At 42.8% G+C, this 23008-nt stretch overlaps 1 protein-coding gene across 20 annotated transcripts in view; it reads right to left on the bottom strand.

Annotated features, from left to right (window-relative positions):
- Positions 1-23008, bottom strand: part of LOC138759021 (receptor-type tyrosine-protein phosphatase S-like) — a 449917-nt gene that overhangs the window by 107759 nt on the left and 319150 nt on the right. For 11 of the 20 annotated variants that reach the window (XM_069928794.1, XM_069928793.1, XM_069928795.1 and 8 more), the window contains 3 exons: positions 21388-21505; positions 4487-5074; positions 3676-3776 (listed from right to left, as the gene is read on the bottom strand). In XM_069928794.1, coding sequence (XP_069784895.1) covers positions 3676-3776; positions 4487-5074; positions 21388-21505 — 807 coding nt within the window. Of the gene's footprint in view, positions 1-3675; positions 3777-4486; positions 5075-21387; positions 21506-22461; positions 22489-23008 lie in introns of all 20 variants that reach the window. The other 9 variants (XM_069928786.1, XM_069928790.1, XM_069928788.1 and 6 more) reach the window with 3 other exon arrangements.

The raw sequence follows: 23008 nt of genomic DNA, 5'->3' as shown, positions 1-23008 counted from the left end.
GTCTCAACCCAACCTAACTCGATCATTCACCCGGATGAGGAAAGGTGGGTATCATAGAACATAGAAGCATGAATGGACCATCCTATCCTTCAAGCTACTTCTGCCATTCAAGCAGATGATTGCCGATCCATTTCTCAGACCTATTTACCCAATAAAAATTCTTACCTAATACCCAATAAATATCTACTCATCTCAACACTTAAAATTTCACTTATCCAGTTCTATATCCTTTGGGGACTTTCCTGGGTCATCAAATCACTGTCAGTAAGTTGTGTTGTAGTGATTCCAAGAGATATGATACTGTAATATACATGCAAATTCTTCTTTCCCTAGTTTCTACATTGTCCTGGAACTTGCTGCTATTTCTCACACGAGTGCAAGGAACTTTCCCAAACTTTCTGCTAATTCTCTGCAATTTCCTGACTGTGTTTTAGCATTAGGCCCCTTATTTATGCTGGGGAATTGACCAAATAGATCTGAATGAAAAGGGTACCCAATGGAGCTTCATGAACAGGGTACCTTAAATGAAGTGAAATGAGCAACAACTCTTTAATAATTGAATTCGTTGAGTTGAGCTAAATATTTTAAACATCTCACCATTTTAAAGTATGATTTTATTTATTTGTGTCATTGACTTTTAATAGTATTTGAATGTCGGGTACTTTCACAAATATTCATAATTTTCAACAGCTGGCTAAGCTTAGGAGGTATATTTTGCTGGCATCAACATTTTTGATCTTGGGTGCATGTTATCCAGGTCGTCACTGTGACAAGAGCCTGTCCAAGGCTCACAATTTAGTAATGAGACCTCATTTACCAGCAATTTGACACCAGCAGATCCACACAGGCCAACAGTGAAAATGGTGGCAAGTTTTGATCCATATTATTTTAGTTTTATGCTGTGGTTATTTGACATTCATACAAGACGAGACTAATATCATAGAAAAAAACCTCATCTCCTGACCAATAGTTAAATCTAGTGCATAGCACAGTGGTTCTCAATGATTTTTCCCTGACTCACATACCACCTTAAATAATCCTTTACTAACCACAGAGCACCTATGGCTATTAAAAGTCAATACCTAGGTGGTCTGTGGTTACTAAGAGATTACTTAAGGTGTTAAATGAGTGGGAAAAATAAAGGGTTGAGAACCACTGGCAAAGGAGGATATAATGCTGCACAGGACAAGACAATCCAATTCTGTGTTTTGAACTTAGAGGATCAGATGCAGAGTCAATCCGGCTGTGTCCTGGCGGTTGTTTGATTACCAAGGACCTCCCAAACACCAACCCCTGAACTCAGGAGCTGTAGATGGGTAACGCTGGTTAACGCTGGATGGAGCGTTGTCTCCGCTCCATCCTCAACATCCATTGGAGCGCTTTCATCCCTAACGTCGAAGTACTCGAGATGGCAGAGGTCGACAGCATCGAGTCCACGCTGCTGAAGATCCAGCTGCGCTGGATGGGTCACGTCTCCAGAATGGAGGACCATCGCCTTCCCAAGATCGTGTTATATGGCGAGCTCTCCACTGGCCACCGTGACAGAGGTGCACCAAAGAAAAGGTACAAGGACTGCCTAAAGAAATCTCTTGGTGCCTGCCACATTGACCACCGCCAGTGGGCTGATAACGCCTCAAACCGTGCATCTTGGCGCCTCACAGCTTGGCGGGCAGCAACCTCCTTTGAAGAAGACCGCAGAGCCCACCTCACTGACAAAAGGCAAAGGAGGAAAAACCCAACACCCAACCCCAACCAACCAATTTTCCCCTGCAACCGCTGCAACCGTGTCTGCCTGTCCCGCATCGGACTTGTCAGCCACAAACGAGCCTGCAGCTGATGTGGACTTTTTACCCCCTCCATAAATCTTTGTCCGCGAAGCCAAGCCAAAGAAGATGGGTAAGCACCGAGTTGGTTTGGTTGCCAAGTTCTGGTGTCGAGCAACTCAGTGATGATGAATTTTAAGCTCACACATAAAAATCAGTCAATGGGATGGGTACTAGATCAGGCCCATTCTTTGGAGTTCACCACGATTGTAGTGAACTCCATGAGGTGGGTGTCAGCAATAAAATATCATCTTAGGACTTGACTTTACACCAGGCATTTTCAGAATGGCTATGAGTAAATTTTCTGGCTATGAGTCAGGACAAAACCAATGCTTTGTTTTGCAACATCTTCAAAGCAGATGGCAACTTCATGGCTTCATAATAAATCCCTGACTCTTTTGGATCCCATCTGTAGTGTTGATGTAACATCAGTTACTTTGCCCTTGTTTTGACCAAGTCTGCTGATCTCCCTCCCACTGACTCCACAGACTTGTCGAATAGGACATCTATTTTGTGATATTTATAGTCAATCTCTATTGGATTCTTCTAGTTTCATGGCTAATAGGTCAAACTGATTTGATGTCACCTCCTCGGCTCCTTTTTAACTGGACCAATACCAAACCCTAAATGTTTCAAACACAGGTTCAGATTGTAACCTCCAGGAGAATGGGGTTGAGGAGAATTGTAAATTAGCCATGAAGGAATGGCAGGGCAGACTCAATGGGATGAATGGCCTAATTCCACTCCTATGCCTTATGGTCCCATGCTCTTCTTTACTGAGGTGCAGTTCAATTATCAGCTGCTCCTTACCACTTCACCCCAGTAACTTAGTGGACATATACAACAAGCATTGGAGGTATTTTAATACAAGGGTATGCCTGACTAATCCCCTACTACAGAGGGTTGAGATCAAGATCTGTGAAACTGACCCATGACAGCACTGGCACTCGATTATTTTTTTTAATTCCTGAGTTGATAAGATATTCTCTTGGATGAATCCTGCATTTTACTAAAACTGATAATGCCTTTCCCTTTGTACTTCACCTCATTCAAGCCATCCCAAGCTTTAAATTATCTCTTTCCTTATTCTGTCTGAAAACATCATCCACTTACAAACAAGAATAAAATACTCAAAGATTAGACCCAACAAAAGCAGGGGGAGAAAAGTTGCTGGAAATGAACATCTTTTGACAATATTTGCAAGTTGTTTTAAATTCATTCTAAATTTCAACTGCTCCCCCCCCAAAACCCACCAGAGTTCATTACTGAAAGTGTACAGAAGCATGGAAGGAATTCCTGCCAGATATGTTAAGGACTGGTGAGTACTGAGGTCTATAGAAGGGTGGTCATTAGTGAATTGGTCCATGAAATCTGGGCTGTTGCCAAGGGATAAGGAGCCACTTTCCAGCAAGGTTCAGCTGTCTATAATTTCTGATTGCACACTTCAGATCTTCGCCATTCTTTTGCATTAACTCTGATGGTGTAACCAACGATGAAGTTTGAGTACCTTCTTTGAATTGATTTCTGACACCCCAGCAAACATTTTGCTCTTATTTAGATTCAGCTTGAATTGGGACTTTATTGATTTTCATTTCCTTTTCTCACTCTTTCACAAAGTGAGGCAAGGAATACCAGTTAGATGCAGTGTCATATCAGAGCAAGTGAAAAAGCCTCATTATAGTGTCCCATTTCATCTAATTTATCCTTCTTTCCGTGCTTAGGATATGGGTGGAGCCACAAGAGCCTTGACGTACCATCATCACTCCCATTACGCTGAAAATAGCAGAGTGATTCCTAAACCAGGTATTCACTGGGCTTGAGTTTCCAAATGAAATGGAACACAGACACTTACCTTGTATGGAATGGGAGAGTTGTAGTGTTCCGGAATTTCCCAGCTAAGCAACACAGAAGTCTTCATTGCAAGTTTTACTCGGAAATTCTTTGGGAAAACTGCTGAAAAAGAAAGCCAATTAAAAGAAAAGGTCCTGCGACAATACAAACAGACATCAACCTTTTGTCAGTGTGCTGTTCAACATGATCAACTGGAAACACGTTGGCAGGTAATGAAGGAAATCTCCTCAGAATGGTTTTTTTGTGCATATTCAATTAAACTTGTCCATTTGCTGTGTCTGATTTGAGAAACCTTGGAGTCCTTCTGAATACCCACCACCAATCCAATTGGTTGTCATTTGGTGGTTACCAAATGGTGTCTTCCCCAACAAACACTGTAGAATTAGTCTGCTGGCTCTGCTCAGCTGGTCAATGCTTCATCTGGCAAGCTGGTCATAGAAGCAAAACCAGATGTCCACGTAACCACCATGCCTCTCTGGTTAGTGGCTTGTACGTCTTCTAGAATACGTAGACTAACTGCTTATTGCTACCAGTCAGAAGTATGTAACAGCAGTCATTCCTACCTGTGTAGTTATGTTTGTAGCATGGAGCGTACAGCCCAATGAGGACCTTCTCTACTGGGCATGACCTGCTGACCCCAAGCGATGACCTTACCTGCATGAGCAATGAAGCATTCTGAAGCTACCAACAGCTTGCTTTCAGCAGACCTGACATATTTTACCTTGGGATTTGACGTGGTTGACTGCAAGTAGAGTGTACCAAGCTCAAAACTGCCCCACCGTCACCCGGGATTACAAATAGATAACCCCTACCTTGATCCAATGGCATGGTCCGATACTGAACGGCAGGACTGTAAGGACCAGGGCCTTTACTGGTCTGTGCCCTGACTTTAATGTCATAACTGGTATCCGGTTTAAGGCTGTCCAGTGTGAGACTAGTCTGGGAGGATCTGGTGGACACTTCGATGGGATTGCTCTGGGCACCTGCCTGTCTCCAGGATACAGTGTAGGAAGTGATGATGCCATTCCTTTCTGCCAAGACTGGGGGCTGCCAGCCAAACTGAATAGATGAGGTGGTAATATTGGCTAAGTCCAGGATCCTTGGGTGGCCTTTGGGCACATCTTCCGGGAGAGAAAGCTCCTTGACATCCTCCATCCCCAGGCCAGCGCTGTTGCGGGCTGCCAGCCTGAACACATAGGTGGCACCTTTGTTCAGGTGGTGGAGCACATATTGACGCTCGTGGTCCGAGAACTCCAGTGTTCTCAGGGGCGACACATCCACACACCCCAAATGAAGCTGATAGCCAAGAAGTTGTCCAAATGTTTCCGAAGGGGGCTGCCATTCTAACCCGACGGTGCCCTCTTGCAGGAGATGGACTGAGAGTGTGGGTTTGTTGGGAACTGAAAGAGAATACACACAGAGTTTTCTTATGACATAAAAGGAGAACATTCAGCCCATCAAATCAGAACAGTCCACTCCCTCAATAATTTTTCTTGGAACCTATTTTCTGAGCAATATAACTGAATATCGTGAGCTTTAATAATAATAAAACAGCTATCATTACATTTCTGTCAAGCAGGAACACAGCTTCCAGATAAATTGTTTATTATCTTGGAATGTTATTTTAGTGAAGCATTTGCAGTGACCCAGATTGGATCTTGAGGTGAAATGGAATAACAACAATGAAGTTATTGTCACATACATAAGTACACTGTACAGGTGTGTCACAGTTCTTACTTGTAGCAGCCACTCAGATACGCAAGATAGACGAACTACAAAGGTATACGTTACATTCTCCAGTATGGAAATAAATAATAAATATAAAAGATATACAGTTAGGGCAATAAAAACAGCGGTGTTTTAGTAGAGCAGACTAGTCTTTTTGCCGGTCCTAGAGTAGTTTAGGTTAGGTTAGGAGCTAAATTACTGCAGAGCAAAGAGGAAAGAACAGAGTTGGGGAAGGGCAGAGAACTGTGGGACTGAGATGCATACAAGGAGAAAGGACAGTAAAAGTGAGACTGGGAGGAAATGGAAAGAGTGGGAGGAGAGGGGGGGATACTCAATAAGCAGGTGAGATTCACCTGCCTGTTGCTGGGACTGAAAGGCTTGAGTTACAGAGAGAGGCTGGATAGGCCGGGTCTTTATTCTCTGGAGCATAGGAGAGTGGGGGATGACCTTATAAAGGTATATAACATCATGAGGGGCAACATTCACAGTCTTTTTCCCCACGGTGAATAATTCTAGTACTTGATTTAAGATGAGTGGGAAGAAATTTCAGAGGGACTTGAGGGAGAAATCTGTATCTAGAAAAAGACTTTTGGACAGATATGAATCAAATAACTTGCCCAGAAGGCCAACTTGGTTGGCATGGACAAGTTGGGCCGATGGGCCTGTTCTGGTTTGAATGATTCCACAACTTTTTGCTAGCCCTGAGGTAAAACAAGCATTCTTGCTTAGGCTTACCAACAGTATTCATTATTAGATTTCTGAAAAACTAAGTTGGTAAGATAGAGAAGGAGCCACACAAGAGACTGCAGACAAAGAATCTGAAGCAAAGCACACTTTTCTGGAGGAAATCAGCAAGTGAAGCAGGAACAGGGTGAGAAACAGAATGATTGAGCTTTTGAGCTGAATCCCTTTAGTGAGACTGGGGCAGGTCTGATCTCAGTTCAATGCGCCAAGGAGGCTGCGATGAATGGTTCTAGTGCTTTATCACAGGGGAGGGGTGGTATTTTAATTTGTTTTTAAATTCAAATTAATTTACAAACAGCCTATAATCGGCCACCGAAACGTGTGCCACCCAATTATACCCAATCAACCTCCAACATTTTGGGAGGATGGGATAAAACCTGAGCACCTGGGGAAAATCCACGCAGGTCATGGGAAAATGTGCAAACTCCTTACAGATTGCGGATTCAAACCTGGGTCACTTGCACCAAAAGAGCATTACGCTAACCGCTACATTATTTGTGCCACCATTAGAATTGGCATGGACAGTTGGGCTGGCAGGGGGACTGAGGGAACAGACAAGCAAATGACTTTGAGCTCTTACTCTGGACTAAAAAGCAAATGTAGGATTGAGATAATTCTGAATTGCCTCTAATGGCCTTCCCCACTGAATAACAAAGTGAAGTGACATCATTATCATTTGGGAAACACAGAAGCTCTATAGGATGGGCCATAAATCCCAGCAGTGATGCAAACTAGTTGGTAGGGAATTGATTACCCTCCATACATCCACTCTGTTTTCAGGTCCATTGTCTTCAGTTTGGTGGGGGAAATCGAGCAGGTATCTGTCCTATTGCTATTGCTTCTGGTTTTCCATCGCTGACCTTCTACATCAGCCACACATGGGGATGTAACACTGAGACAAGTTTCTTTGTAATAGTTTTGTTAAGCAAATTCAATTTTGAGGTAATGACAGTCACTGCCTGGCCGTTGTCCTGATTAACTGTGCACTTCTCTATGTTAATGAACAGCAAAGATTTTTCATTCAATTTAATGCTGCACTAAGCTCAATTTGCCTGCTGCAATTTTCACAGCTCCCTTTTCATCCATTCCCTTAATCACTGTGGACCAGCTAAATAGAGATTTATCAAAGTGGCAAAAACAAAATTAAGTTGCCAGTGGGTGAGAAGCATGCTACTGCGAGGTGGATGGCTCGTTTTAAGTTTGAAATTTTAAACTCTCTTCCAATCAATTTAACCCACTGGAAGAAATTGTGCTGAACACAGTTTCAGGTGCACTATTCCTCAGCCATGCCAGCCCAACAGTAGAGCAGCGATAGTGAAAACCCACATAGAGGTCACTGGCATTTGCTTCAAGTCTAATCAGCAACTCTTCCCCACTGTTGTTATTGTTTCCTGAATTGAATAACTTCGTAGACAAAAGAAGATCTGGAAAAGAATGCAATGGTCCTTGTCAGGCTTCACCCCCATCAGCTGCATTGCAGGAGACTCTTTGGTCCATGGGATGCACCCCAAGACTTCCCACAGGTGCTAATAGAAGTTGTCCAATTCAGTGAAAGATGTACTTTGGTCTGCTTGAAACCTGTTGCTCTTCCAGCCCATCGAGATGTTCATCAGTGAATGTTGACCATTGACCACTGCAGGAGTATGTGCTGAGCACCACACTGATGCTCAGTGGAACCGGCACAAAGGCTTTGTGAGGAAGGGCCACAGTCTTAGAGTCCTGCTGTCATTGGACACGGAGGGGCAGGGTCCTGTGTAACAGCTGTTCATGAGCATGTTGCTTAAAGAGGATACACTGTAAATAGGATGCACTGATTTGATGGCACAATGAATGAAGAGAAAGGGACTGTAATTAATGTATTGGTTTTTTTCTGTATATATTTTTTATGTTTTTCTCTATATATACTTTATATATTTATGAATAAACAATAAGTTGGAAATTTAAAAAAAACATTTCAGCCCACAACATTGGCAACTGCCCGCTTTGAACTGCATGAACTAGATAATGTTTGCAAAGATTTGGCATGGGGTTGTAAGTCTGTGAGTTGGAGGAGGAAGGATTGTGGGAGAAAAGTAAGAAATGAATTTTTCAGGTTCTCAGAAGACCAAATTCTACAAACACCTCCCCTGTAAACTGCCAACCCCCCGAAAATTGCATTGTTCACCAAGTTTCTGACTTAACCCTTCTGGAGTCTGCACTTCAATCAATTCTTTGTTGCTCAGCTGAGCTACCTGAATGCACAAGGAAGAAGAAAGCTATACTGAAAAATGAAGCAAAGAGTCTCACCCATAAGCAAAAACATTGTAGTTAATTATTCAACTTATATTAGATTCCCGGCTGTGTGTAATTTATTTTCAGATTTCCATCTGATATAGATAAACCATCTAAATGCTCAATCTTAACTCCTTCCTGCATCTCACTCTTGGGAATCTACATTTTAGGTGTGAGCCATCTGAACCAGGATCATTCACTCCACAGTATTCACTGGTCAATACATAAATCACTGAAGTCCTTCAAAATGGATTCTAATTTGTAGCTTGCTCCTGGTGTTCCAATCTATACAAAAACCATCTGAAGCTCATGATTAGACCCAAGCTTGTAATTCACTCCTTGAGATCTATGACTCTCTGTATTAATCATCTAATCCCTTTTAATTTGGATTGTAATCTGGAAATCCTCCCAGAAACTCATTCACAGGACTTTTTTTTGTCACATCAGAAAAGCACATTGTAAAATCCAACATTTATCCACATAAGTGAGGAGACAAACTGGTCCCTAGAAATGTACAGGTTGGTGACTTCATTGAAGACTATCTGTAGGCATCAGCCAGAACCTGATGAACCACACAGAGCCTGCTTTACTTCAGTGCCCTGTGCTTGTCTGACTTCAATGCCAGGATTAAGCAGTAAACATAATTTCCATTTATCTGGCAGCCTCAAAATTGCAAAACATCCTTAAAATATTTGTAGTGGAGTTGGCAACCAAAGTCTGACACTGAAGTACATAAGGAGGTTCTTTTTTATCTGTTTTATGGGAAGTGTATTGGGAGAAATCTACATTAATTGCTCTTCCCTTATTAGATGTGAGAGGGTTACTGTGAACAGTTTACCCTTTGGAGAAATGGTTTCCACATCATGGACAACTACCCAAACTGCTCCTGGGGCTCAGGGCTTCCGGCAGAGGTCGTTCTAGCGCCAGCCATCCCCATCTCCCCACCTGCTCCGCCTCCTGCCAGGCTGCCAGTTATGGGTGCCAGTGGTGTGGCCGGCTGGGCCAGTACATCTTATGGCTCTGGGCCCAAGGCGGGCTGCAAGTGTGGAGGCCTACTGCGCGGCCACCGTGCACACACTGAGGAGTCCACGGCGAGAGAGGGAGCTGTCTATCCCAGCACGTGAAGACAGACTCCGGTGGACTGAGCAGACGAGACCAATGGAAGGTCCAAACGTCAGGAAGCCGGTCTCTGCAAGCGTCATGGAATGCAAAGAGCACAACAAGACCCAGAAGATGTCCCAGTCATCCACTGTACTTAGTCCCATCTCTAGCCATCTCAACTTTTGTCCTGCCACTGGATCCAGATGGGAATTGGGGAGAGAGAGTGAAGCTGATGCTGTGCAATTCACCCTCACAATCCATATCAATAGTTTCAATACCACCATCATCACCACCCTCACCCTTTGGTGAAGATATTTTTAACGATGACAACAAGTTTAATGTCATAAACATAAGGACAATGTTCAAATGCATTCAAAATTCTTACTTGCTGCAGCAGAACAGGTTACCATATAACAAAAAACCAAATCTAATATTATACTTTAAATAATGTACAATGGGGATAACGTATTAAAAGGTAGATAATGAAAATAATTTTCGTATTGAAAATAACATTTTGTGTTTATAATGATGGTTGTAAGGGGAAGTTCAAGGGCCTGATATATGATGTAAAAAAAGAATGCCCCTGAACCTAGAGGTGGTGGACTTCCGGCTTTCGTACCTTCTTCTCAAAGGAAGCAATGAGAAAATGTTGTGAGCAGGGTGATTTATCACATTAGCTGCCTTCTTGAGGCAGCGCCTCACATAGATACCTTCAGTGGATGGGAAGTCAGAGCCTGCGATGGAAGTGGTGATGCCATTGGGTCCAAACTAAAAGCTTGGCTGATGTGCAACTGAAGGAAGATTTTTCAAGAGGAAAAAAAGGTAAAGAGTTTGGACACTCAGAGGTTTGAGGAGAGCATTTTGGAGGTTAGGACCTTGGCGAATGAAGACACGTCTTCCAATGGTGGAGTTTATAATTTCAGGAATGCGACATAAATACAGAAATCTCCTGAAAGACTCGGGCAGCGTGCGATGAAGGGATTCAACTTGGTTTTATTACAGGCTCATGAGTGGTTTATGGCCTGAAATGTTGACCATTTATTGCTTTCCACAGATGTTGCCTGACCTGCTGAGTTCTTCCAGCACTTTTGCTCCAGTTTTCCAGCACTTGTGGGGCAAGGCAAGGGGTTGGGTTGGGATAATTTTGGACAGTTGTGGAGGAATTCCGATCAGGAATGCATGAGAACAGTCAAGACTACGGGTAGCAAAGCTGTCATTAACTATATAACCACTTACAGCACAGAACAGGCCAGCTCGGCCCTACTAGTCCATGCCGTAACAAATCCCCACCCTCCTAGTCCCACTGTCCAGCACCTGGTCCATACCCCTCCAGTCCTCTCCTATCCATGTAACTATCCAGTCTTTCCTTAAATGTAACCAATGATTCCGCCTCAACCACATCTGTCGGAAGCTCATTCCACATCTCTACCACCCTTTGAGTAAAGAAATTTCCCCTCATGTTCCCCTTATAATTTTCCCCCTTCAATTTTAAACCATGCCTCTAGTTTAAATATCCCCCATTCTTAATTGAAAAAGCCTATCCACGTTTACTCTGTCTGTCCCTTTTAAAATCTTAAACACCTCTATCAAGTCCCCTCTCAATCTTCTACGCTCCAGAGAAAAAAGCCCCAGTCTGCACAACCTTTCCCTGTAACTCAAACCTTGAAATCCTGTCAACATTCTCGTGAACCTTTTCTGCACTCTCTCTATTTTGTTTATATCTTTCCTATAATTTGGTGACCAAAACTGTACACAGTACTCCAAATTTGGCCTCACCAATGACTTGTACAATTTCATCATAACCTCCCTACTCTTGAATTCAATACTCCGATTTATGAAGGCCAACATTCCAAATGCCTTCTTCACCACACCATCTACCTGAGTATCAGCCTTGAGGGTACTATTTACCACAACTCCTAAATCCCTTCGTTGCTCTGCACATCTCAATAGCCTACCATTTATGACCTATTTAGATTTGCCTTTCCAAAATGTTATTCCTCACACTTATCTGTATTAAATTCCATCAGCCATTTCTCAGCCCACACCTCCAGCCTTTCTAAATCACCTTTTAATCTATGGTAATCTTCCTCACTGTCCACAACACCACCAATCTTTGTATCATCTGCAAACTTGCTTATCCAATTCTCCACCCCTACTTCCAGATCAAACAATAGTGGACCCAGGACCGATCCCTGAGGAACTCCACTAGTCACCGGCCTCCAATTGGACAAACAATTTTCTACCACTACTCTCTGACACCTCCCATCCAACCATTGCTGAATCCATTTCACTATCTCCTCATTTATACCTAATGCCTCCACCATTTTTCCTAACCTCCTGTGGGGAACTTTGTTCAAAGCTTTACTAAAGTCTAAATAGACAACATCCACAGCTTTCCCTTCATCAACCTTTTTTGTAACCCCCTCGACAAACTCAATCAGATTTGTCAAGCATGATCTACCCCTGACAAAACCATGCTGATTACTCCCTAGCAATCCCTGTACCTCCAAATATTTGTAAATACCATCCCTCAGAACATTTTCCATCAACTTGCACACCACAGATGTCAGACTCACGGGCCTATAATTCCCAGGTTTACATTTAGACCCTTTCTTCCATCAACTTGCCCACCACAGATGTCAGACTCACGGGCCTATAATTCCCAGGTTTACATTTAGACCCTTTCTTAAAGGGCGGAACCACATGCGCCACCCTCCAATACTTTGGCACTACCCCCGTGGCCAGTGACATCCTAAATATCTCTGTTAATGGCCCCACTATCTGTCCACTGGCCTCCCTGAGTGTCCTTGGGAATATTTTGTCCGGTCCCGGAGATTTATCCACCTTTATCTTTTTCAACACAGCCATCACTACCTCCTCGGTTATCCTTATATGCTTCATTACCTCCCCACTATTTTTCTTTACCTCAACTGGTTCAATATTTTTTTCCCTAGTGAATACCGAGGCAAAGAAATCATTCAAAATTTCCCCCATTTCCTCTGACTTCTCACTCAGCCTACCCTCACTATCTACAAGGGGTCCAATTTTATCCCTCACTAATCTTTTACTTTTGAATTGGAAAGGATTGGAAGAGATTCACCATGATATCATTAGATTTCAGAGCTTGACTCATGGAAAGAGGCTATATAGGCTAGGTCTTCACTCCCTTGAGCATAGGAAGATATTGAGTTGACCTTATAAAGGTATAAAAATGCACGAGGGGCATGGATAAAGTGAGTGCTCAGTCTTCTTTCCCCAAAGCAAATGATTCTATAACTAGAGAGCATGGGTTTCAGGTGAGATGGAAAGGTTTAAGATGGACTTGATGGGCAATGGTTTTATTCAGAGGGTAGTCTGTATCTGGAATGAGCTGTTAATGGAACTATAGATGCAGGAACAATTAAAACATTCAAAGGAGATTTGAAGCAATATATGGATAGGAAAGTTCTAGAAGAATAGGGGAAAAATGAAAACAAATGAGACAAGCCAAAAATGCCAATCTCAAGAGGCATTGTCAGATGGATGAGTTGGTCTTGAAGGGTTTGTTTTATGCCTTATGATGACTCCACGTTATATGGACAGATGGACTGAAGCCTGGAGACTATCCTGCTTTATAAGTACCAATCACTCCACATGTTTTCCCCTGCCTTTGGATTGGATGTTATAAAATTTCCCCTTTTCTCTAACATTGATTAACTGCACCAGGGAGCACAGCAGCAATTCAAACAAAGGAAATGTCATCTTAATTCACCACTGATCCCTCAAGGTGCCAGTCCATCCTCAAAACTACTGAGATTAGAACACCTTTCCTCTCTGAACTCTGTCACAAATTTCTGACTAATGTGTTGTCTTTTCTCTTGTAATTATTGTGGTCTGCCTTCAGTTGGTGAAGACCTGAAGTTTATTGCATACCTCTTCACTCCATTATGATGTTTTCAACATACTTGGGATATACAAATGATTATGTTGTATGGCCTTCAGCTTTCTTCAAGTCATATAGCCTGGTAAAAGGCACTTTATCCCAACAATATGAATCCTCACCATTAAGCATCTACTTACACTAATCCTGTTTTAATCTCCCCTCATTCCTATCAATTTCCTCAATTCTATGACTCACCTTTACAATGGCCATTTAACCTACCAACCCACATGTCTTCGAGAGGCAGGAGGAACCAGGAACAACTGGAGGAAGCTCTTGCAGTCACAGGTAGGGGCGCAGTGCTGCCAGGACTCATCAGAGCGCTAACTTTGGCACCTCACAGGGCCGCTACGGCAGTTCATTGCTCCAAGCATCCCCCACTCTCCCCCCCTGCTTTGCGCTATTGTGGACATACAAGGTACCAGTTTCTTCCATGACTGATCATCCTCCATTTTCATACTACCGTTCACTCTCATTTATACAATGCAAAATTCAACATGGCGGCCACCAAGGCCAGGTCTCACGAGACCTCCTTGTCACTGTTTTTGGTAAGCTCCAGCACCTAAAAAAATTAGCACATTGATATTCTCAGGGATAATGTGCAAAGTCCAGACAGGTAGTACTTAGGTCAGCACTGAATCAGTTGTGCCATTAGAACATAAGAAATAGGAGCAAGAGTAGGCCATTCGACCCGTTGATCCTGCTCCACTATTCAAGGTGATTGTGGCTAATCTGATGATAGGCTCATTGTGCTGCTCTTTATTGGGCTAACTGTTGAATTCTACTCTATTGAAGTTGCCAGCTCAAAACCATCTACTCTTTCTCTCAAGATCAAAATGGACTTACTTTTACTAGTTACCTCAAGATGCCCCTTTCTCTGCCCAACGCTATCTGCTCCCACATCCCGTGTTTTAATTTGTTTTCTCCACTAGTGTAAGTATCCTTCAATGTAACACCCATTTTGTAGAAGAATGCAGACAATTTCAGTCGTCAAAACTCAACTGTCTTAGTGATGCAAAGATAAAATGGGAAAAAAATTGGAAACAAACCAGAGGTGACTATCCATTATGATGAAAATACACCAAAGTCCATCAGGTTTGAAGCAAGAGCAACCTGTGCCTATTCACCCATGCAGGGGGTCAACCAAGCTTGTTGTATATTAATTCATCCACAATTCTCTCAAATTCTTAGATTTAAGACAGGTTTGAGAAGGAACTGATTCTCCCAGAGAGTCATGAATATGTTGAATTCTCTGCCCAATGAAGCAGTTGAAGCTGCCTCATTAAATGCATTTTAGACACAATTACTCTGGTGAATTTTAAGAAAATTAAGGGCTCAGGGGAGCAGACGGGTTGGTGGAGCCATCTCCAGATCAGCCATCATCTTATTGAATGGTGGAGCAGGCTCGATGGGCCAGATGGACTATTTTTTATGTTCGATTGCATTCCCAAGCAGAGTGACTGGCTGGATGATGGAAAAGGGCAATCCAACTGCTTTCTCTGTCCTATCCCTTGGGCAAAGAGGCTATCAACCCCTTCTCGTAACCCTGGCTGTTAACAAGCGGCCCATCATGAATTGGGGAGGTACTCAGAACTTCTTCCCATGGAGCAGGAGACCTTCATGCCACTGTACTGGAGAGGTTGGAGAGGAAAGTTAAGGCGATGTTGCCAAGATTGAATAGCATAGCTCTGGGGAATGATTCTCCACTTCAGTTTCCTTTGACCCTGAGAGGGTTGTGGATTGAAATGATTGCGATGTGCAGTAAAGTTCAGATAAACTCCTTTCTTAAAGTTTAGAAATCCAGATCATTCTGCATCTGGCTTACCAAGGTTCTGCTCCAACATTCCCACTAAATTCATCACTATTCCCATGCCCCTTTTAAATTCACAGGGCCCTTCAATACATTGGGGACCCATTTCCCTCATTCTTCTTAAATTCACCAGAGGACTCCATTCCTGTACTCTCTTTAATCTCACTTGAACATTATACTACACTGTAACATCTTACAAAACTGACATGATTTTATTTAAAATTGCTTTTAAAATTTTTTGCAGGAAAGCATCTGATGTGCCTTTACCTACAAAGCAGTACAGATCGAATAAATGCAAGCAGGCATTTTCTACTATGGATAGGGTGAGACAAGAACTCGAGGACATGGGTTAAAGTTGAAAGATGAAATATTTAAAGGGGACATGGGGGGGGAGGACTTTTTCATGTGGAGGGTGGAATGAGCTGCCAGCTGAAAAGTATTGAATATGAGCTCGATTTTGACATTTAAGAAAAATTAGGATAGATTCATGGATGAAAGGTGTATGAAGGGGTGCAGGTCAATGGGATTAGGCAGAATATTAGTTTGGCCTAGACTAGCTGGGCTTTTTGTCGTGTTCTCTGATTCTGATGAGTCCTGGATCCAAAAATCATAAAACAACTGGGCTAGATAGCTCTTTTTGTTTTGTGCAGAGGGCTTATTTGCCCAAAGACTCTTTGATTTTATTAACAACTGAGTCTTTGCGTCATCGTCAACTTGTACATCACCGTTCTAGTGCTCAGCACCAGAGGACATTTGAATGAGCAAAATTAAGTCAAACTGTGACATTGAGGGAATGGGCACTAAATGACTAGAGGAGATCTGCAACATTACGATCCTTGGTTTAACTGCAGCTCCAATCTGTTCCTGTCACACCATTTGCTGTTAATGCAATGACCAGCCAAGAGCCTGCCAGCATCTGAATGCAGCCAATATCTGGATGTGTTTACCACTACCACACTGTGTTTTGCAAGTCAGCAATAAAACCCATGTGTGCATAAACCAGGAGGCACATTTAAATCAACACTTTGCAAATGCAATTCAGGTTACAACTCCGGGCAGACTATACACTGGCTAGATATTAATGCTGGCAAGCTCTAATATTGCTGCAGGAACAAATAAATATCAGGGACAAGGATTAATAGCTATGGTGTGTAAGATCATTCATTCAGGTAATTTCTAAAGGTTGGGGTGGAGGTAGGAAAAAAATAGAAGGTGGTGAAAAAAATAATTATTGTGAACAATAGACAATAGGTGCTGGAGCAGGCCATTCGGCCCATTGAGCCAGCACTGCCATTCATTTAGATCATGGGTGATCTTTCACTATCAGTACCCTGCCCTGCCTTCTCCCCATAACCATTAATTCCCCTGTCCTCAAGAACCTTATCTAGCTCCCTCTTGAACTTATCCAGAGAACCCGCCTCTACCACCCTCTGCGGCAAAGCATCCACAGACCAACAACTCTCTGGGTAAAAAAAAATATTTATCATCTCTGTCCTAAAGGGCCTTCCCTGTATTCTTAAACTATGGCCTCTAGTCCTAGTCTCCCCCAACACCGGGAACATGTAATCAGTTTCTATCATGTCCAATCCCTTAATAATCTTATATAGGTCAATCATATCTCCCCTCATCCTTCTAAATTTCAACGTACACAACCCCAGTTTATTCAACCTTTCGGCATACGTCAATCCCGCCATCCTGGGAACTAACCTTGTGAATCTACGCTGCACTCCCTCAAAAGCAAGAATGTCCTTCCTTAAATTAGGAGACCAGAACTGAAGACAAAACTCCAGGTGTGGTCTCACCAGGGCCCTGTACAACTGCAGAAGGACATCTTTACTCCTTACTCAATTCCCCTTTTTATGAAGGCCAACATGCCATTTGCCTTTTTCACAGCTGGTTGAACCTGCATTCTAGCTTTTAGTGACTGATGTACAAGTACATCTAGATCATGTTGCACTTCCCCACTCCCTAAATTGACTCCATTTAAATAATAATCTGCCTTCCTGTTCCTACCACCAAAGTGGATAACCTCACATTTATTCACATTAAACAGCATCTTCCATGCATCCGCCCACTCACCTAACCTGACATCCTCCTTGCACTTCACACTGCCACCCAGTTTCATGTCATCTGCAAATCTTTTGTTTTCTTTAGCTTTTACTCTTGCCATCTAAGGAACCCTACTGAGGACATAAAATTTCTACATGTTCTTGACAGCGTTCCCTCTCAGCAGTGTGCATACAAACAATCTTTGTGCTTCCGCACACTCACACAAAACGGATCTTGTGCTCGTGCTGGGCGTGCACGCGCTCATGGCTTAGAGGGAACACTAGTTCTTGGTGCTCCTGAGCAAAGAACATTGTTGGTGAAGTTCAGTGCAGTCACTGTGAAAGCTCTGTGGGGAAGGACAGCCTGTATATATTTTGAATAAAGTAGGTATTTGAAAAAATATTGGTATTGTTGAGTCAGTTCTTCTTACAATACCAGCTATCCCAATTCATTTTAATGGCCCCTGCAGGAGAATTTGCTGTTGGTGATGCAGTCCAGTTCAATATGCCACCCAAATTCACAGAAACTTGGATACACAAGGGGACCTTGGCTCAAGGCTCAACTGCAAAAGGCAGCCATGTTAGGAGAAAAGATAATATTGGGTAAATTTATTACTGTCAGGTCATGCTAACTCACAGCACACATTGAATGAAGGGTGAAAAAGTGAAAGCACTGAAAATTATGCTTCCTGGAGTGAAATCTGGGCTTAAATAATTGTTAGTAAAGAGAGAATTCGTTACAGCATGGCAAATTACCAGAGATTAATGTGGAATGTTCTTTTCCCAGCTGTTCTTGTTACAGGGCCCATTGTAATGAGATGGCTTAATTTAAACCAACTGGTTTGCACGTTAAAACGTTGAAAGGAAGTTTACTGTTATTGTATGTGAGTGTGTGTGGGCATGTTAGTGTTTGCGTACATTTGTACATGTATTATTGCAAGATTTGTACGCATTAATGCGTACCTAGTAGTATGTCTGCTTGTATGTATTAGTCTGTGTGAATGCACATTAGCATGCATTGGTGTGTGTATCAGCAAGGGTGGTCATTGTTTAAAAGATAAGTAGCATTGTGGTTAAAATGAAGTGAAACATTTTCTCTGAGATTTGTTACCCTTCTTCAAAGGGTAATGGGATTTTTTTTACATAGCAATAGGTATAAACCTAAGCAGGAGGGTAAAATGCTACTGGGAGATGGGAATATGGAGCTGATGTTCCAATCTGATCAGCCAGTACCTTCCTAAATTACAAAGGCTAACTCCAGCTCCTAATTTTATTTGCTCTTTGTGAGTGCAAATGAATATCTTTTTTTTTCTTTTGGCTTGGCTTCGCGGACGAAGATTTATGGAGGGGGTAAAAAGTCCACGTCAGCTGCAGGCTCGTTTGTGGCTGACAAGTCCGATGCGGGACAGGCAGACACGATTGCAGCGGTTGCAGGGGAAAATTGGTGGGTTGGGGTTGGGTGTTGGGTTTTTCCTCCTCTGCCTTTTGTCAGTGAGGTGGGCTCTGCGGTCTTCTTCAAAGGAGGTTGCTGCCCGCCAAACTGTGAGGCGCCAAGATGCACGGTTTGAGGCGAGATCAGCCCACTGGCGGTGGTCAATGTGGCAGGCACCAAGAGATTTCTTTAGGCAGTCCTTGTACCTTTTCTTTGGTGCACCTCTGTCACGGTGGCCAGTGGAGAGCTCGCCATATAACACGATCTTGGGAAGGCGATGGTCCTCCATTCTGGAGACGTGACCCATCCAGCGCAGCTGGATCTTCAGCAGCGTGGACTCGATGCTGTCGACCTCTGCCATCTCGAGTACTTCGACGTTAGGGATGTAAGCGCTCCAATGGATGTTGAGGATGGAGCGGAGACAACGCTGGTGGAAGCGTTCTAGGAGCCGTAGGTGGTGCCGGTAGAGGACCCATGATTCGGAGCCGAACAGGAGTGTGGGTATGACAACGGCTCTGTATACGCTTATCTTTGTGAGGTTTTTCAGTTGGTTGTTTTTCCAGACTCTTTTGTGTAGTCTTCCAAAGGCGCTATTTGCCTTGGCGAGTCTGTTGTCTATCTCATTGTCGATCCTTGCATCTGATGAAATGGTGCAGCCGAGATAGGTAAACTGGTTGACTGTTTTGAGTTTTGTGTGCCCGATGGAGATGTGTGGGGGGCTGGTAATCATGGTGGGGAGCTGGCTGATGGAGGACCTCAGTTTTCTTCAGGCTGACTTATATGACGTATATGAATATACGTACAAATGATAGGAATATCTTGCCCTTTTTTCTGTCAGCATCTTTCTTTTCCGGTTAAGAGCAACTGGAAATGAGAAGGAAGATCTCACAAAGGAGACAAGAATATGATGCTGGTGAAGATGGGGTGAATGGCCCACTGTGCTGAATGGGAGTTGAAGACCCACACTTAAACCAGGTTGCCCACAGTTGCCTTGCCCCTAATTTGCACTGCAGCTTGCCAATATCATCTTGTTAATGGACCAGTTTGATTTCACCTGCTGCCTTGTGTCTCCCTGCAATTATTATCTGGAGTTAATCCACACCTGTGAAATTGCCACATCAGTATCTGCCAAACACTGCAAGGAAATAGGCTCTTAAGTGCCATCAGTTTGCAAATGTGTACTATTAATGACAATTGCTGCATTGGATCTATCAGTCAATTTGGGAAATGACCCTGTCACATGCAGGTGTGCAGACATCCTTGGGGAGTGGCGGAGGTTGGGGGGGGGGGAAGAAGGTCATGGATGAATGCCAGCCAACACCGAGGCAAGTATATCTGTTACTGCTGGAGGCTGGTGTGATAAAATTAGCTGAATTAATTGGCTCCCAGCCAATTAGTGGCCATTGCTGCGGGTGGGATGAAGTCTGTCAGCAAGAAATGATAATTGACAGTTCTAACTGGTAATTGTTTAGCTTGGTGTTACAGGATTCTTCTGCACACTATTTTAATATAGGCATTAATCATTTTAATTTAACTAGCTGAGTACTGCCATTAAAAATGCCTATCAGATGAACATCTAATGAATGCATCAGCCATGCGTCACCATTATCTTATTGATGCTTTATTTGATGCTCAAAGATCTCCAGAAGATCAAGGCTATAATCTGGAATTGCAACTTTCAATGTCTAATCTCCACACTCCATTAAAGAGCTCCAGTTGCTCCTTTGGCCACTTGTAAACTGCATCAGAGACCCTGTTTCACAGTTCTATAAACTATAAGGATTCATTACTCACTTATATTATGTACAAATGAACAGATGTCCTGCTGTCAATCTAACATTCCTACGGATTTCTCCGGCAGCAAACAAAATTTAAACCTAATTACTAATCACTCATTTCCTCCAGTGGTCCTCATATGGATTGGTAAAACAGACTTCTCCCAGGTAAACTATGGCATGCAATAGATTCCCATCTAAATCTAGAAACAAGTCATCAACACTGTGGGAGGGAAATGCATTTCCTCAAGGAAGGCTGACAAGCAAATATCCCTTCTTTAGAGGACAATTGCAAGGCAAAAATTTCCTTAATTGTAACCACATTCTTGGAAACAAACCCAGAAATGAATTTGAGACAGAAAATGTTGAAGTGTTGTCCATCCTCCTGACATCTTGAGGCCTCAGTGAGATTTACCGATCATATCTGAAAAATCTCAACTTTTTCAGGTATTTGGTTATTGTGCTTAATAACAAATTTTGTGATAATTGCAGGAATGTTGGTGAATCATGAAGGTTCATGGTCAATGTTGGTCAATAGGTCAAGGCAGTATATGACTAAACAGGTAGGGCAAGGATCCAGGTGCAAACTCTCCAACCTCAGCATACTGCTACCAGCTGGGATGATGTTACCAGCGAACAATCAGCCTTAAACCCCTGTGGAAAAAGATGGTCAAATCAGCTCCTCCTCTTGTTCACCATCTAGTGTGAATGTACAGACAGCCAAGCCTGTACTTGAGAGAATAACCTGAGGTCATCAGGAGGTGAACCTCATGACATGGCCCCTGAGCAAGCAAGGAACCAAAAAAGTAAGATGTTCAATGCAAGTGGGACCATGCTATACTGCCCTCTATAGCTTCAAGTCAAATAGTATCACAGGAGACTGACCTGAACCTTTGGTGACGACAAGCTTCGATCTGCTGCGTACACCATCGCCTTTTGTCGTGTAGGCTGCCACAGTGATGGAGTATGTTGTTTCTGGCTGCAGCCCAGAAATGATCATCTCCTAACATTGGAAGCACATTATTTTAGCTTGAACACAATAGAAATTCAATTTGGTAACATTCAACAAATTCAAACATGCACAAAATGAACCTCCTCAATCCATGAATGACAAAAGGTGTTTAAAAACAAAGAGCAAAATCCTTTCACACGGACATTTTTCAAGAGGGTATGCCAGAACCTGTTTTATATTGATCTTTGGACTCCCATTGAAATTGCTTCAAGGAGTAGCTTTATCCACCACTCACTGGATAAACTCTTGTCCCCATGTGCCTCATATTTTAAATTCATCGGCATAGTGCAAAATGAAGACCTTTGAGCCATCAACATTGGTCTTTGTAGGAATCACCCAGTGGTTACCTGACATCCATCTCCCCCTTCTTATGCATGGAATACAGAAAATCCCTGTCAGGACAGCATGAAAAGGATACCTCAAGCAGAGACTTGAAATGCTGGGATCATTGAGATGTCCACACAGAATGAGGCATGTTGGCCCATCTTGTGCATGCTAGCCAAAATTCAATTTCTATTAATCCCACTTCCCAGCTCTTGATTCATGGCCCTGCAGGTTCATCCAGGTATTTCAGAACACAGTGGAGTGGTCTCTGCCTCCATGGCTCTTCCAAGCAATGAGTTTGACCCCCACCACATACATAGTGGATTATTTTTCTCTACTCCCCTCTAATTATTTTATATCTAGTCTCTCTGCTTGGAGGGGCGGGGGCGGGGGAAGAATCAGTCCCTCATTTTTATCTTGACAAAACATCTATAGTTAAATACTGTAAATGGAGACACCTGTCCTTTCCCCCAAAAAAGGAAATAAAACACATTAAACAATAAGCTCTCAACCCATGCAAAATCAGTAAACAAATTTTCATGACTTTCCTGTACATTGAGGAATAGGACTCTATAGGAACAGAAAAACACAAGGGAGCATTCAAGATTTGGAAGTTTACTCACATATTCTGCAATGCTGTCAGTCTCCCACTGAACAACAGGAGGAAAGCAAGAAAAAAAAGAGAAAAAAAATAGATTCAAAGCTGAAGGAAGCGTTTTGAAGCATCAATCGTGGTTTTACCTGGAAAAACATGCAGCCCCTTCAAGATGCATTACTAAAAGTTGGCATTGCAATGGGAAAGCTGACTCTTAAGGAGGAAGCGCTGAGCTAGAGTATCAGAATTAAAATAAAAAATAAAACCACAGATGCTGGAAATCTGAAATAAAAGTAGAAAATGTTGGAAACACTCAGCAGGTCATGCAGCATCTGTGGATTTAGAAACAGCCAAAGTTTCAGGTTTGAGAACCTTTGTCCGAAAAAATAGTTTCTAGTTGCAAGTGGTGAATTCAAACAAACTTGTTTCCTCTTTTTCCCTGTTCTGTAGGTTCTTCGTTTCTCTTTCCACAGATGCTGCTTGGCCCACTGAGAGTTTCAGGCATTTTCTGCATTTATTTCAGTGTATCAGAACACTATCTGGGCTGGCTTCAGACTGTGGACCTGATCAGACAG

This window comes from Narcine bancroftii, chromosome 3 (genome assembly GCF_036971445.1).
Source record: "Narcine bancroftii isolate sNarBan1 chromosome 3, sNarBan1.hap1, whole genome shotgun sequence".
Classification (NCBI taxonomy): domain Eukaryota; kingdom Metazoa; phylum Chordata; class Chondrichthyes; order Torpediniformes; family Narcinidae; genus Narcine; species Narcine bancroftii.
Note: the sequence above shows the minus strand (reverse complement) of the source record. Positions and strands in the feature narration are given on the sequence as shown.